Source organism: Myotis nattereri (genome assembly GCF_964212035.1).
Source record: "Myotis nattereri genome assembly, chromosome: 3".
Lineage (NCBI taxonomy): Eukaryota > Metazoa > Chordata > Mammalia > Chiroptera > Vespertilionidae > Myotis > Myotis nattereri.
The window spans coordinates 181,910,938-181,927,653 of record NC_138077.1 but is presented as its reverse complement, the minus strand read 5'-3'; the positions used below and the strand labels follow the sequence as shown (position 1 = coordinate 181,927,653).

At 41.3% G+C, this 16,716-nt stretch overlaps 1 protein-coding gene across 1 annotated transcript in view; it reads right to left on the bottom strand.

The window, feature by feature from the left end:
- The window catches only part of FAF1 (Fas associated factor 1), a 387,465-nt gene that overhangs the window by 29,338 nt on the left and 341,411 nt on the right, over positions 1-16,716 (bottom strand). The window contains exons 16-18 of the mRNA XM_081087160.1: positions 14,036-14,116; positions 12,877-12,954; positions 614-826 (exon numbers count right to left, since the gene is read on the bottom strand). Of these exons, the coding sequence (XP_080943286.1) occupies positions 614-826; positions 12,877-12,954; positions 14,036-14,116 (372 nt within the window). The remainder of the gene's footprint in view (positions 1-613; positions 827-12,876; positions 12,955-14,035; positions 14,117-16,716) is intronic.

Sequence of the window (16,716 nt, the reverse complement as noted above, 5' to 3'; positions counted from 1 at the left end):
GTTGCTAGTGAGCACAGTGAGTAATACAGGGTTAAATATAAAACCTCTTGGTTCCCTCCAGGAAGAGGGCAGTCTCTTAGTCAAAACCTTGTGGTCACCACTGTTTAATCAGCAATGAATCCACCTAACTGTAGATTTATCTCTCTACTTTGCCTCAGAATAGTATCAGAGACTATTAAGAATCTTGCTGAAATGCAGATACACAGTGAATATAGGTTACCCTCCTTGACTTCCAGGCTAATAAGAACTATTAAATCACAAAATACTCTTGTTTTAACATGACTCGTTCTTAGTAAACCTATAATCATTTGACCTTGATCTAACTCTGTTAGGCTGTTAAGCACACAATTTTCAGATCTATTCTGAGGTTTAGAGAGATGAGATCTTGGGAAAGCCTGTATGAATGCTGGAACAGGGGAAGTAGCTAGGAAAAAACCCCACACTTAGTACCTGAATTCTAGCATAGGCTATTGAGCATATGTCTGCTGTGCTGAGAGGCCATACCGTCCCCAAAGGCTGTACCATTGGACTTTCCTTGGACTACTTTATCCAGCCCTAACGATGGGACATTTCCCATCTGGACACACGTCCCAAGAAAGGCATAGGAACTTACGTCTCTCCTAGGAAAGGTGCTCAGTAACTTGAACTCATTCCATGGAAATCCTTTGGAAGTTACAAAATCAAAGACAATCTGGAGCTTATTGCTGGCCAGAAAACGCCTCTCGAGGAACTCTCCACTGGGGGTACGGATCCGCAGTTTGCTCACGGGTTCAGCATCTTCTTTTGGCTCTGGAGGCAGGGCCTGCTCTAAGGAGAGCCGAATGGCCTAAGGAGAGCAAGAACCAGGTGTTAAACTATGTAATGGGTGAGACTGTGGGGAATGGGGGAGAGATTAGAAAAAAGCTGCTGCTTTCTAGAAACTCATCAGAAAGTTATTTCCCATTTTTTAACCAAACCTAACACTTGAACAACAGACTCATGTGTTTTTCATTTTCTTAATATCAGCCCAGCGAGTTTCAAACTTTTTCATCTCACGGCATACATAAACTAATAAAATCGGTGGCACACCAAAAAATATATTTTTTACATATCTACCCTAATAAAAGAGAAAAATGGTAACTGGCGTACGACGATACCCTTTTCATTGGCTAATCAGGGCTATATGCAAAGTAACTGCCAACTAAGATCGGCAGTTAACTGCCAACTAAGATGGCGGTTAATTTGCATATGTAGGCACAATGCAGGGAGGCGAAAGGGAAAGCAGGAAGAAGCCCCCTGCCACTGACAGTGATCGGAAACCCAGTGGGGAGCTAAGAGCTGGGGGGCAGGGCCCCCCAGCCATGATTGGAGAATCAGGCGCCTTTGCCGCCCTGGCCAGTGATAGCAGGAAGTAGGGGTGGAGCCAGCGATGGGAGCTGGGCACGGTCGAAGCTGGCAGTCCCAGGAGCTAGGGGTCCCTTGCCTGGGCCTAAAGCGAAGCCCACGATCGCGGCGCCCCCCGCTGCCACTGCAGGTCCCCGCTGCCCGGGGCGGATGCCTAGGCCAGAGGCGTTAGGCCTGGGCAGGGGCGGAACCTGCAACCACGGGGAGCTGGGGGTCCCCTGCCCAGGCCTGACACCTCTGCCGGAGGCCTCAGGCCTGGTCAAGGGGCCGATCCGGTGATTGGTGATCGGAGGGTGATGAGGGTCAACTCCTCTGGCCGAGGCATCAGGCCTGTCCCGGGGGCTGAGCCGGGGATTGGGGGGATATGATGGTCCCCTTGCCCAGGCCTGAAGCCTGGGTCAGAGGCGTCAGGCTTGTGCAGGGGGTGGAGCAAGCGATCAGAGGGAGATGGGGGTCCCCTGCCCAGGCATGATTCCTGGGCCAGAGGCCTCAGGCCTGGGCAGGGGCCAGAGCCAGTGATCGGGGGGAGATGGGGATCCCCTGTCCAAGCCTGACACCTCTGGCGGAGGCGTCAGGCCTGGGCAAGGGGCCGATCAGGTGATCAGAGGGTGATGGGGGTCTAAGCCTCTGGCCGAGGCATCAGGCCTGGGCTGGGGGCAGAACCAGTGATGGGGGGAAATGAGGGTCCCCTGCCCAGGCCTGACGCCTCTGTCAGAGGCGTCAGGCCTGGGCAAGGGGCCGATCCTGCGATTGGAGGCTGATGGTGGTCAACGCCTGAGGGCTCCCAGTATGTGAGAGGGGGCAGGCTGGGCTGAGGGACACTCCCCCCCCCCACCCAGTGCACGAATTTCGTGCACCGGGCCCCTAGTATATAATAATGACCTAATTTTTTGCTCCAAAGTGATTTTTCAAAAAATATATTTTTTTTGATTTCAGAGAGAAGGGAGAGGGAGAGCGAGATAGAAACATCAATGATGAGAGAGAATCATTGATCAGCTGTCTCCTGCATGCCCCCTACTGAAGATTGAGCCCACAACCCAGGCACATGCCCTCGACCGGAATTGAACCCGGAACCCTTCAGTTTGCAGGTTGGTGCTCTATCCACTGAGCCAAACCAGCTAGGGCCAAAGTGACTAAAACCAAGATGGCAGCATAGGTAAACACCGGAAATTGCTGCCTCCCACAACAAATTGAAAAATACAACTAAAAGACAAAACAGATATCATCCAGAACCACAGGAAGGCTTGCTGAGTGGAAATTCTACAACTTGAAGGAAAGAGAAAAGCACACTGAGACTCAGAGGAGCTGCGGAGGTACAGAGGTATGGAGGCGCTGGCGGCAAGGGCTGGCAGCTGAGGACACGGTTGTCTTTTTCAATCGGGAGGGAGTCACAAGCCCCCAACTGCTCTGAACTCCAGTTCCGGTTGAGTCTCTGGGGACCCAGGCTCATTCGGGGAGAAACTGGACTGTCTGGCAGCAGGCAGAACTCGGAAGTCGAGGGCAGCTTTCTCTCAGAGATGCTTGCAGCGATTACCGGGACACTGAGACCTGGGGCCCCTTAGGGCAGGGCTGAGGATCAGCCATAGCTGCTTGCTCCACCCTGCTGATCCCCTGAGACCCCGCATCACCCAAGCTGTGCGCAGAGGCTTTTGCATATGAATGCCCTGGCCCTTTGCAATCTGACAATTACCTAACAAACTGCAGCTGAATCAGAGAAACCCAGAACTTCCAAAAAAAGGTCCAAGGCCCCATAGCAGCTTGCACTGCCTCACAGCTGGGCCTCATTTGGGCACCTCCAAACCCCAAACAAGGAAGAGGAATCTGCATATCTCTCCATAGCTCCTGCTGAGTAGCCTCAGGCAGAGGGTAAATTAGCACCTCCTTAGATCCAAGAGCCAGTGTACCCAGTGGTCAGAGGGGGACCATCCAATTATAACTCCTCAGATCCATAAGGGACACACTCAGGGGGCAGACTCAGTGAGCACCAAAACCCCACTGAAGCAAGTCTTGCCCCAGAAGGGTGTCTTCAGCACAGAAGTTCTCCCACTGTAGACACAGCTGATTCTCACAGACAATTGGCCTGGAGGTCAATTCCTCCCAGTGATACCTACAACAATCAAGGCTTAACTACAACAAGACTGTGCACAAAGCCCACAAAGGGGTACACCAAGAGTGTCCACCTTAGGTAATTGGGAAGGCTGAGCCACTGGACCCTATACGACACCTAGCACACAAAACCACTCTACCAACACAGGGAAGCATAAAAAATGCAGAGACAAAGAAATAGGTCACAAATGACAGAAACAGAGGAAAGCAAATGACTGGATATAGAGTTCAAAACCACACTTTTAAGGTTTTTCAATAATTTTCTAGAAACCGCCGATAAATTTAGTGAGACCCTGGAGGATATGAAAAAAGACCAACTAGAAATTAAGCATACACTGACTGAAATAAAGAATAATATACAGAGATCCAACAGCAGACAAGAGGATCCCAAGAATCAAGTCAAAGATTTGAAATACAAAGAAGCAAAAAAGACCCAACCAGAAAAGCAAAAAGAAAAAAGAATCCAAAAATATGAAGATAGTGTAAGGAGTCTCTGGGACAACTTCAAGTGCACCAACATCCAAATTATAGGGGTGCCAGAAGAAGAGAGAGAGAAAGATATTGAAAACCTATTTGAAGAAATAATGACAGAAAACTTCCCCTACCTGGTCAAAGAAATAGACTTACCAGTCCAGGATGTGCAGAGAACCCCAAACAAAAGGAATCCAAAGAGGACCACACCAAGACATATCATAATTAAAATGCCAAGGGCAAAAGACAAAGAGAGAATCTTAAGAGCAGCAAGAGAAAGACAGTCAGTTACCTACAAGGGAGTACCCATACGACTGTCAGCTGATTTCTCAACAGAAACTATGCAGGCCAGCATCTCACACCTGTCAGACTGGCTATCATCAACAATTCAACAAACGACAAGTGCTGGAGAGGATGTGGAGAAAAAGGAACACTTGTGCACTGCTGGTGGGAATGCAGACTGGTGCAGCCACTATGGAAGACAGTATGGAGTTTCCTTAAAAAACTGAAAATGGAACTCCCATTTGACCCTGTGATCCCACTTCTAGGAATATATCCCAAGAAACCAGAAACACCAATCAGAAAAGATATATGCACCCCTATGTTCATAGCAGCACAATTCACCATAGCTAAGATCTGGAAACAGCCTAAGTGTCCATCAGTAGATGAATGGATTAGAAAACTGTGGTACATCTACACGATGGAATACTATGCTGCTCTAAAAAGGAAGGAACTCTTACCATTTGCAACGTCATGGATGGAACTGGAGAGCATTATGCTAAGTGAAATAAGCCAGTCAATGAAGGAAACATACCACATGATCTCACTCATTCATGGATAATAGAGACCATTATAAACGTTTGAACAATAATAGATACAGAGGCAGAGCTGCCTCAAACAGATTGTCAAACTGCAGCGGGAAGGCCGGGGAGGGTTGGGGGGCAGGAGGTAGGGGGGTAAGAGATCAACTAAAGGACTTGTATGCATGCATATAAGCATAACCAATGGACATAAGACACTGGGGATTAGGGGAGGCTGGGGGACTGTCTAGGGCGGGGGGAAAAAACGGACACATATGTAATACCCTTTGTAATACTTTAACCAATAAAAAAAAAAAAAAAAAAGAAACTATGCAGGCCAGAAGGGAGTGGCAAGAGATATTCAAAGTGACGAATAGCAAGAACCTATAACCAAGATTACTTTATCCAGCAAAGCTATAATTTAGAATTGAAGGTCAGATAAAGAGCTTCACAGATAAGAAAAAGCTAAAGGAGTTCATCACCACCAAACCAGTATTATATGAAATGCTGAAAGGTATTCTTTAAGAGGAAGGAGAAAAATGTAAAGATAAAAATTATGAACAGCAAATACATATCTATCAACAAGTGAATCTAAAAACCAAGTGAATAAATAATCTGGTAAACAGAGTAAACAGGGGAATATAATAGAACCAGGGGCATAGAAAGGGAGTGGACTGACAATTCTTGGGGGGAAAGGGGTGTGGGGGCTCAGGAAGAGACTGGACAAAAATCGTACACCTATAGATGAGGACAGTGGGAGGGGTAAGGGCAGAGGGTGGGGTGGGAGCTGAGTGGAGGAGAGCTATGGGGGGAAAAAGGGGAACAACTAATAATCTGAACAATAAAGATTTAATTAAAAAAAAAAGAATTAACCAATCAGATGCAACATTACCATGAGATGTGATCAATAAGATGCAACTCATATGAATAATATATTTATGGTTCAAGCCAGGGCATTCACACTGGATGGCTATTGTTGTGTTGGCTGTGACAATCTATTTGACAATCTAAGGGAAAAGTGGTCAGTGCCCTAGACTACATAGTCAGGTAATGCATGTTTTAAAAATTCTTGCAGCACACTGGTTAAAAATCACTGTATTAGCCTAAGGGGCAATTAACTAAAATAAATTCCAACCTGTTTTATTATTATTTTTTAAAAATGTTTTATTGATTAAGGTATTACAAATGTGTCTTTATCCCCTCATTGTTCCCTCATCCCCCAGTTGTTTTATTATTTTTTATTTTGTTTTTTATTACTCCTCACCCAAGGATATTTTTTCCATTAATTTTAAGAGGGAGTGGAAGGGAGAGAGTGAGGGAGAATAAGAGGGGGAAGAGAGAGAGAGAGCGAGAGAGAGAGAGAGAGAGAGAGAGAGAGAGAGAGAGAGAGAGAGAGAAACATCAGTGTGAGAGAGACACATTGCCTTCTGTATGCACCCTGACCTGGCTGTAGAGAACCTACAACCCAGGTACATGCTCTTGACCGGGAATCAAACCTGAGAACGGGAATCAAACCCGTGACCATTGAGGACATGTGCCGACACTCCAACCACTGAACCACACCGGCCAGGGTGACACAAATTATTAAAGTGGTAAGTAACTCCTTAGAAAAGGAAAGGTAATTTAATTTTTTAATTTTTTTTTTACTAAAGGGTTAGGGTATTTGAGATTGAGGAAAGAGGTATTACATACCCAGTTGCTTCCTTTCTAGGATGAAAATTAAGGCTATTAAAAGCATTTACAAAACACACCTTCACAAAACTATTCACATTTGAAAAATATACATTTCCTATGTAGAAATGACTTAAAAGTTTGTAGAATACTGGATATATTAACATTAAAATGGAATGGGTCCTGGCCAGGTGGATCAGTTAGTTGAGCGTTGTCCCATACACCAAAAGATTGCAAGTTCAATTCTACTCAGGGCACATACCTAGATTGCAGGTTCCATTCCCAGTCAGGGCATATATGGGAGGCAACTGACCCCCTGGTGGTCAGTGCACATCACAGCGACCAGTCATTCCACTGGTTGTTCCGCCATTTGGTCAATTTGCATATTAGGTTTTATTATATAGGATTGGTGTCCTGAGTCAGCAATGAGTTTCAGCTGAATAGTTTCAAGTATTAAACTATTCTAGTAATGTTGTCATATATTAATAACTCAGTGAATATTTGATGCTATGTATATCAAAATTAAATTTTAGTTATACTGTCTTTTTTTTAAAAAAGAGATTTTTTTATTGAGTTTTAGAGAGAGAGGGGAAAAGGGAGAGGGAGAGAGAGAAACATTGATGTGAGATCCATACATTGATCAGCTGCCTCCTGCATGTTCCACAACCCAGGCATGCACTCCGACTAGGAATTGAATTGGGAACCTCCTGGTGCACGGAATGATGCCCAACTAACTGAGCCACACCGGCGAGGGCTAAATTATATTTCTTATGTCTTCATTTCTAAGTATCAGCTTCTCCATATAAAAACAGAGAGTAGGACTTTTTAAATAGTGCAACCCCAAGCAACCATTAACTGAAGTATAAGATCGATTCATATTTTCAACTTATACCAGGTTTCCTTGTTTTCTTACAGACCTAAAATGCAGATAAACACTTAACTTGTTGAGAAAACCAAGTTGAAGTTGAACAATGATGTTTACTAAGGCTGCTATTCGAGTATAGGTGTCTTTCTTGTTTTTGTTAATCCTTAGCCAAGGCTATTTTTTCCATTGATGTCTTTCTTTTGTTTTTGAGAGAGAAAGTGAAAGTGAGAATAGAGACAGAGAGACACATTGATGTAAGAGAGACACACTGATGCGTTGCCTTCTGCATGAGCCCATACCAGGGCTGGGGATTGAGCCTACAATCAAGGTATGTACCCTTGACCAGAATTGAGCCCATGACCTTTCAGTCCATGGGTCAATGCTCAACCATTGAATCAAACTGGCTAGGGCAGTGTCCTTTACATCACTGTTTTTCAACAATGTTTACTTATATGAGGCCTTTGCTTTTAGTCAGATTTCAAACTGAGCTACTAATCTAGTTTTTTGTTCTTTCTTGCCAGTAAAACTTGGGTATTTAGATCCCAAGATTGCTGACTTTTATCTAATATCTCTTCATTGTTTCCCACACTGAATCCATGGTGTGGGATATCTGAGGCCAGTTTTCATTCTGGGGAAAAGCCTTGGAGAGTGGGTACACTGAGGAGCAGACATTGTACAATGAATGGGGTAATGAGCTACTGTTGTTTATTCTTCTGAAGTATAATTGGTTGGGTTCAGGTAATAATGTAGCATCTGTTGTTATATTGTGCATGGAAATGTCAAAACAGAAAGCAAGCAGACAGGTGGATTAAGGGGAGAACAGGAGGAAAAAAACAGGAAATATCACATTAAGTTCTGATTTAAAGTAGGGAACAATGATTTGAGTTTTGATGCTAGGCACTTATTGTGTGCTGGCTATGTGTGACTTCTCAATGAGCTTCAGTTTTTTTCACTTGTAGAGAAATCTCTAACCTTGTAGCTTGTTTTAACGGTCAATGAGAACACTTGAGATACAGATGATACTCAACAAAGTATTTTCTACCCTCCATAACTGAGAGCCCTCAGCGTACAGAGACTGGGTTTGTCAGGCATAGTTCCTGTACATATATGACAGGCACTCAATAAGTGTTTAAACACGAGTAAACTTTGATTTCCAAACAGTAAAATATTACACATATTTAAAGACTGGGCTCAATTATCACTTCTTCTATAATGCTGTCTGATTCTCAAAGCTGTAAGTGACTTTTACTTTGCCCTTAAACTCCTTAAGTATTTTGCTTTTACTTTTCATGTTATTTTGCACATTTTTTCTTGACTTGCTATTACTTGTAGATATTTTGCATCTTCTCTACAAGATGTAATCTCTTCTGGCAGGTAGAAAATGTTTTATATCCCTTTGTTTATCCTTCAGTGCTCAGCACAGTTCTTGTTCAAAAAACATTAGTTGAGTAAGTATGAGGTGACATTCTCTGACTGAGAATGATGACTAGTGAGTTTTCCTCCGTTCCAGGTAGGGCTCTCCAGGCTTTCCATCACTTGTTAGATGGCTTCCTCTTTTCATAAGCGAACCTTGCTATTAATCTCACATCTAGAAAAAAAGTTATTTTCTGTGAAGCCACCCTAGGAAGTCATTTAACACCCCTTCTCTTTGTTTTCACTGCACTAACGCAGACCTCTATAATAATGTTACATTTGGTATTGTAATTCTATTTTTACAAGACTATGAACTCCTGGATGGGAGGACACATGTCCGTATCCCTACCTCCTAAGAGATTTTGGGCACATACTAAGTATTAAAATAATTGTAAAATGAGTGAATGAAAAATTATCTATATCATTATGGAGAAGACATGGACATAAGGGTGAAAAAAATCAGTCAAACTAAATGGATTTCCCATATTTAGGGGCTCAGTAGAGGTTGCAGAAGAAACTGACTGTCTTTTGGTGGGTAAAGTGAAGCCTAGTGAAAACGCTGAAAATAGAGAGAGAACCATGATGGCATAGGTAAACTCCTATACTCTCTGCTTCCCCCAAAATTACAACTAAAATACGGAACAGGGGTGCTCACAGGGTCATTGTTCCTGTGCTGGGACCTCCCTTGTTGCAGAGCTGACTGGCAGCTATACCTGAGTTCCCATCACCATGGCCTACACTGTTCACTCATCCCTGGTGATTCCCTGATACCCCACCCCATCCAATTTGAAGCCCCACTCAAGCTGTTTGCAGCAGCTTTTCCATACGAATGGCCTGTCCTGGCTCAGGCTTAAGACTTTGCTAAACTCTCTCAAACAAGCAGCAGCGGGACTCAGCATGCCCCAAACCTATCAATAAAAGGCCCAAGACCTGGCACTAGAATCAACTTGCCTTGCTTCACAGCTGGGCCTTGCCTGGGCACTTCCTAGCCCAATCCAAGTAGCAGCCATCTGCAGATCTCTCTGTAGCTCCTGCTGAGTGGCTCCAGGCAATGCCTGACTTTGCACCTCCTGGGAGGTCCCAGAGCCAATGCACCTGGTGGACAACTTCAGACCATACTAGATTACAACTTTATGTATCCACAAGTGACACACTCAAGAAGCAGACTCAGTAAGTCGTGCTCCATAGAGGTGTCTCCTGAACAGCAACTCTTCCATTGTAGACACAGCTGGTCCTCACAGCCAATTGGCCTGGAGACCAATTCCTCCCATGATGTCAATCAAGACTCAACTACAAAAAGACTGTGACACAGCCCACATGGGGCACACCTAGAGTGCTCAGCTCAGGTGACTGGGGAGGCTGAACCACTACAGGACACCTATTACACAAGGCCACTCTACCAAATCCAGGAAATATAACAGTTCTACCTAATACATAGAAATAAACACTGGGAAACAGCTAAAATGTGCAAAGAAACATGTTACAAATAAAAGAAATGGAAGCAAGCAAACTACTAGATACAGAGTTTAAACCTATGGTTATAAGTTACTCAAAGATCTTAATGAGAATGTCAAGGGACTTACTGAGACTTCCAAGGATCTTAGTGAGAATGTAAAAAAACATGAAAAAGGACCAGTCAGAAAATAAGCATACACTAATTGAAATACAGAATAATTTACAGGGATTCAACAGTAGAGTAGAGGATTCCAAGAATCAAATCAACAATTTGGTATATGAGGAAGCAAAAAACATCCAATCAGAAGAGCAAAAAGAAAAAAGAATCTAAAAATATGAAGATAATGTAAGGAGCCTTTGGGACAATTTCAAGTGTACAAACATTCACATTATGGAGATGCCAGAAGGAGAAGAGAGAGAGAGCAAGATATTGAAAAATTATTTGAAGAAATAATGACAGAAAACTTCCCCTACCTAGTGAAAGAAATTGACTTACAAATGGAAGTGCAGAGAGTCCCAAACAAGACCCACCTAAAAAGGCCCACATCAAGACACATAATTAAAATACTAAAGGTTAAAGACAAGGAGAGAATCTTAAAATCAGCAAGAGAAAAGCAGTTAGTTACCTACAAGGGAGCACCCATACAATGGTCAGCTGATTTCTCAAAAGAAACTTTGCAGGCCAGAAGGGAGTGGCAAGAAATACTCAAAGTGATGAATAGCAAGAATCTACAGATTACTCTACCCAGCAAAGCTATAATTTAGAATTGAAGGTCAGATAAAGAGCTTCACAGATAAGAAAAAGCTAAAGGAGTTCAAATAATACCAAACCAGTATTAGATGAAATGTTGAAGGGTATTCTTTAAGAAGATGAAGATGAAGATGGAGGAGGTGGAGGAGGCGGAGGAAGAGGAAGAGGAAGAGGGAAAATATGAACAATAAAATGGCAATAAATACATATCTATCAACAAGTGAATCTAAAAATGAAAATAAACGAACAAGAAATCTAATGAACGAAGTAAACTGATGAATAAAATATCTCAAAGGAAAGGGGGTGGGGGAGTGGGATATATCTCAGAGGGAAGGGGTGGGAGTGGGGGGGGGGGGCGGAAGGGATTAACCAAAAGATCTTACATGCATATATGCATTATCTATGGACACAGACAACAATAGAGCGATGAAGGTCTGGGGCAGGGTGGGAACAGAGTGGAGGGGAGCAAAGGGGGAATAAAAAGGGAACATCTGTAATACTCTCAACAATAAAGATTTTTTTTATATATATTTTTTATTGATTAAGATATTACATATGTGTCCTTATCCCCACGTTACCCTCTACCCCCCCACCCCCTGCTCATGCCCTCACCACCCCCCCCCCCCGTTGTCCGTGTCCATTGGTTAGGCCTATATGCTTGCATATAAGTCCTTTGGTTGGTCTTTGCCCCTTACCCCCACCCTCCCCTACCTTCCCTCCAAGGCCCGACAGTCCAATCAATGCCTCTCCATCTCTGGATCAGTCCTTGTTCATCAGTTTATGTTGTTACTTATATTCCACAAATGAGTGAGATTCTGTGGTATTTATCTGCTCTCCAGTTCCATCCATGCTGTGACAAATGGTAAGAGTTCCTTTTTCTTCTTCCTCTTCTTAAAGAATACCTTTCAGCATTTCATATAATGCTGGTTTGGTGGTGATGAACTCCTTTAGTGTTTTCTTATCTGTGAAGCTCTTTATCTGACCTTCTATTCTGAATGATAGCTTTGCTGGATAAAGTAATCTTGGTTGTAGGTTCTTGGCATTCATCACTTTGAATATTTCTTGCCACTCTCTTCTGGCCTGCATGGTTTCTGTTGAGAAATCAGCTGACAGTCGGATGGGTACTCCCTTGTAGGTAACTGACTGTCTTTCTCTTGCTGCTTTTAAGATTCTCTCTTTGTCTTTTGCTCTTGGCATTTTAATTATGATGTGTCTTGGTGTGGTCCTCTTTGGGTTCCTTTTGTTTGGGGTTCTCTGTGCTTCCTGGACTTGTAAGTCTATTTCTTTGACCAGGTAGGGGAAGTTTTCTGTCATTATTTCTTCAAATAGGTTTTCAATATCTTGCCCTCTCTCTTCTTCTGGCACCCCTATAATTCTGATGTTGGTATGCTTGAAGTTGTCCCAGAGGCTCCTTACACTATCTTCATATTTTTGGAATCTTTTTTCTTTTCTGGTTGGGTCTTTTTTGCTTCTTTGTATTTCAAATCTTTGACTTGATTCTTGGGATCCTCTTGTCTGCTGTTGGATCTCTGTATATTATTCTTTATTTCAGTCAGTGTATGCTTCATTTCTAGTTGGTCCTTTTTCATATCCTCGAGAGTCTCACTAGATTTATCGAGGATCTCACTAAATTTATCGGCAGGTTCCATAAAATTCTTGAAAAACCTTATAAATGTGGCCTTGAACTCTATATCCAGTCGTTTGCTTTCCTCCATTTCTGTCATTTGTGACCTGTTTCTTTGTCTCCGCATTTTTTATGCTTCCCTGTGTTGGTAGAGTGGTTTTGTATGCTAGGTGTCCTATAGGGCCCAGTGGCTCAGATTAGGAAAGGATAAGATCTTCCATACTAAAATGAGTCTGGGAAATGTGGAAAGAAGTTCTAAGAACTATTAACAGCCTCAGTATCAAATGCAGAGGACACAAACCTAGCCTTTGAATTACATTTTTAAATTGTGCCATACCTCACGTTCCTCTTCTTGTTCTTTTCGAATCTGCTCCAAACGAGACTGTTCTGCCATCTCTCTCTCATGAGCTTCCCTCTGTTGATAAAAGAGAAAGGGAGCCAGCATTCAATAAACACTTAAAAAAAAGAAAGGAGGAGGAGGAGGAGGAGGAAGAGGGGGAGGAAGATGGGGAGGAGGAGGAAGAGGAGGAGAAAAAAAAAAAAAGAGAGAGAGAGCTAAGTTCCAGCATGACCCAGAGGTGCACTGTGGTAATAAAGTATTTTCTCTGGAATAAGAATAAAAATGAAAGCAACAACAAAGCATAGCTCTCTGTTCATGTTGGGTTCCTATTCAAATACCTAGGTAGCTCTGAGTAGTGTTGCATTCATTAGAACCGTTGTCTCATCTTCCTTTCTAGTCTTTTTGTCTATGTTTCCTTTACTCAAATATCAAGCTTTATTCATGTCAGCCTCTACCATGCACCCCTTGCTGTTAGCGAATATTACGTTTTCTCTTCCACCCCTCTTCATCTAGTTCACATATACAGTCTCTTATATGGATCCCTCCCCAGTCCATTCTCACTTCTTGGCTTTTCAGAAAAGCTAAGCAAACAAACAAACAAACAAACACCAAAAACTTTCTACTGAACTCCTGTTCACTGAATTCTCACAGAACTAAGTGCTTCACTTATGACATTTAGAATCCTTGCCTAAGTGTTACAGCTATCTGTGCTCTTGACTTAATCTACTCTTTACCACATTTTTAAAGGCAGAAACTGTGGCTCATTCATTTTACACTCTTTCAATGCCCAGGTGCTCAAAAAGCATTAAATAAATCAGTGGTTCTCGACCCTGACTGCACATTAGAATCACCTAAAAGTGTTTTAAAAATTGTTAGGTTGTACCCTAGACTCACTAAAAAGAAAATAAAACAGATAATATGCCCATTTTGTTTTTATTTTTATGATTCTCAACAAACTTCATCTTGTCAAAATGAACCATACCATACTTTAAGGACCCAGGGGCAAAATTATATTTTTCTGTTAATTGAATCTAGCTTTCTCCATTGCAAACCCAACATTTTTGGGGATCAAAGTGATAAAAGGGCTGGCACTTAAGTAATGAAAAAACATTCTGGTTTGAGTTCTTTATCCCAGAAGTCCCTTGACCAAACCTACTTTTGCTCTGTCAGCCTCAAGTGAAAGGCGATAGGCCTCATCTTGTTCTCTCTTCACATTTTCTCTCGCTTCACGTTCATCCTTAAAAGAAAGGAAAAGATTCAAATGTGTTTTACCATATTGCATTTTTAAAAGGAAAAAGTGGCAATCTCCTTGTTTTACTCATGTGTGAATTTATTATAAGTAAACAAGATACTTTTAAGATGCATAAAACATAAATAAGCAAACAAACAATAAGATGAGTAGCATGGTATATAGTGAAAATAAGAATGTTTGAAGACTAGCTCTCTACCACTAACAAACTGTGTGACCTTGGACAAGTCATTTAACCTTTCTAGGTCTCAGTTTCTTCACCTATAAAATAAAAATAATATTTGTCCCATAGGGTTGTTGTGAAAATTAAATGCAATAATATATAAACTGTCTAGCAAAGCACCTGACAGTTCATTTTTATAATGATTAGTTCCCTTTGTTTTCCACCTGATTTTTCTAAGATAAACTTGGAGAATGTCAGCATTGGGACTAAGAACTGGGAGAGAATAAAGGACTTGGGAGTAATATACTGGTCAGCATAAGGAGAGTCTGAAAGCAAAATACCCTACTTAACTTCAGTCCATACCACACACTAAAGCTTGGTTATCAAATAAGTATTTCCTCAATACCTTCACACTCATGAAGTGTGAATAACTGAGAAGTTCTCTAGATCTTTTAGAATATTTTTAGCTTCTGAAATAATTATGCCACCTGCCTACATTTAAATTGCAAGTTCATACAAAATTAAAAGTTAATTCAACTGTCAGAACTTCTCATTTATTAAATTCTAGAGTATAGTCAATATACATGTACTTAAATTTAATAAATACTCACATCTGTTGGCATTAGACTATAGATGCCCTTTTTGGTCATTTTGTTTAATAGGCTGAATCACAAAGTCACAAATGTTTAGCTATTTTGATGTTAAAAATGGAATTTCATATGGTTTAAATTAATACTTTGTAACTTTTTGTCTCCCCTATTCATTATATGCTCACTCAAGGTTGAGTATATGCTCAGCACTGTCTTAGGTGCTCTAATTCAAGCCTGAACTTCTCCCTAAAGTCTCATACACCTTATAGCTTCAATGATTCAATTAATTTCACAATCATTTGTATAAACAGTAATATTTCATTAATTCCAAATCTTTCAAGTAAAAAAATAGGAAGATTTAGATGTTGAAGCTAATTGCTATACTATCTAAAATGAAAAAGTATCCTAGGGAAAATATATGTTGGAACAAAATATAAGGAATAATGATTAACCTAACTGAGACCACACAGGCTGTAAAGCAGTCAAAATAATTTACATGTCATATAATATTACACATGAATAAAATGGGTTTTAAAAACTTCTACTTGGAAGCTGATACTTATTCATCAGTATTTATATTTTAAAGAAACAGAAACATATTCCTTTAAATGTATCTTCACTAATTCAACTGGGTAGTTCCCACTTTGGTCTATACGCTACAGCTTTACTATGACCAGGTACAATAAGCCTGATAGGACATATTTTATATATATTTTTATATTTGCATTTGCCTAACTTATTACTCTCTAAACTCCATCCCCTCACTCAATATACAAGTTTGTACAGAATGGCTATGGCTGATCTATATTTGATATATAATGTCTTCTTTTTTTTAAGTCACTGAGGACAGGTAATGGGAGGAATAGCAGACCCCTGTTCAAGTTCTAGTCCTGCCAGAAGCAAGCTGTGTGTTCTTGGGTAAATAATGTCTCCCTTTTCAGTCATTTATTAAAGGATTGAATTTCTAATGATTCTATACTTCTGTGGACAAGTCTATTTTTCCAAATTTAGATATACCTAATATAATCAACAACTTATGGGGTAATCTTATCCTTTTATATTTCAGATGATAAAATATTTACTGTCTTTAAAAATTTTAATTTCCTTTCCTGATCCTACTCCTCCAAATTAATGCAGGTTTTTCTCATTCTGTACATTCCCTTTAAAACATTTGTTACAATTGCATTCATTATAATATAATTTTTTATTTAATGTGAGATTCTCCAATGACACTGAAAGCATCATAAAGGCAGGGACCGTGTCTATATTTTACATCTCTGTATTCCAAGTATTTCACACAGTGCCTAGATTTTTGGAGGTGTTTAATAAGCACCTGTTGAATAAATGCGTTGTCTTTTGAGGCATAAAATATTTATTGTCTGCAGTAAAAATTAAGGAGGAAAAAGATATAGCTCATCCATAAAGCAGCCACATCTGAGTCCATGACATTGACTGGCCGGGCAGAGATGACCTGTTATGACACTATGTACACAACAAAGGAACCTTCCCAAAGTCACCATAGTTGGAGCCCTGTGAGCGCAAATACAGTTTATAATAAAAGCATTCTAAGTAAACAGCTCTGTTTTAAAACAGACTTGCAGATATGAAAGAACATTAAATACAGGGATCCCTGCCACAAAATGTGGCACCTACTGGGAAAGGACTTCCTGAACTGGCTAACGTGCTTCCTTCCCTTCTCCCCTAATTCCCTTCCATTTATCTTCCCTTCCTTCCCTCTGACAAATATTCATTAAGCACCAATTGTATACTAGGCATCACACTAGCACTGGGGCTGTATAAGCAGGCCATAGTTTAATAGGGGAAGACATGGTTAA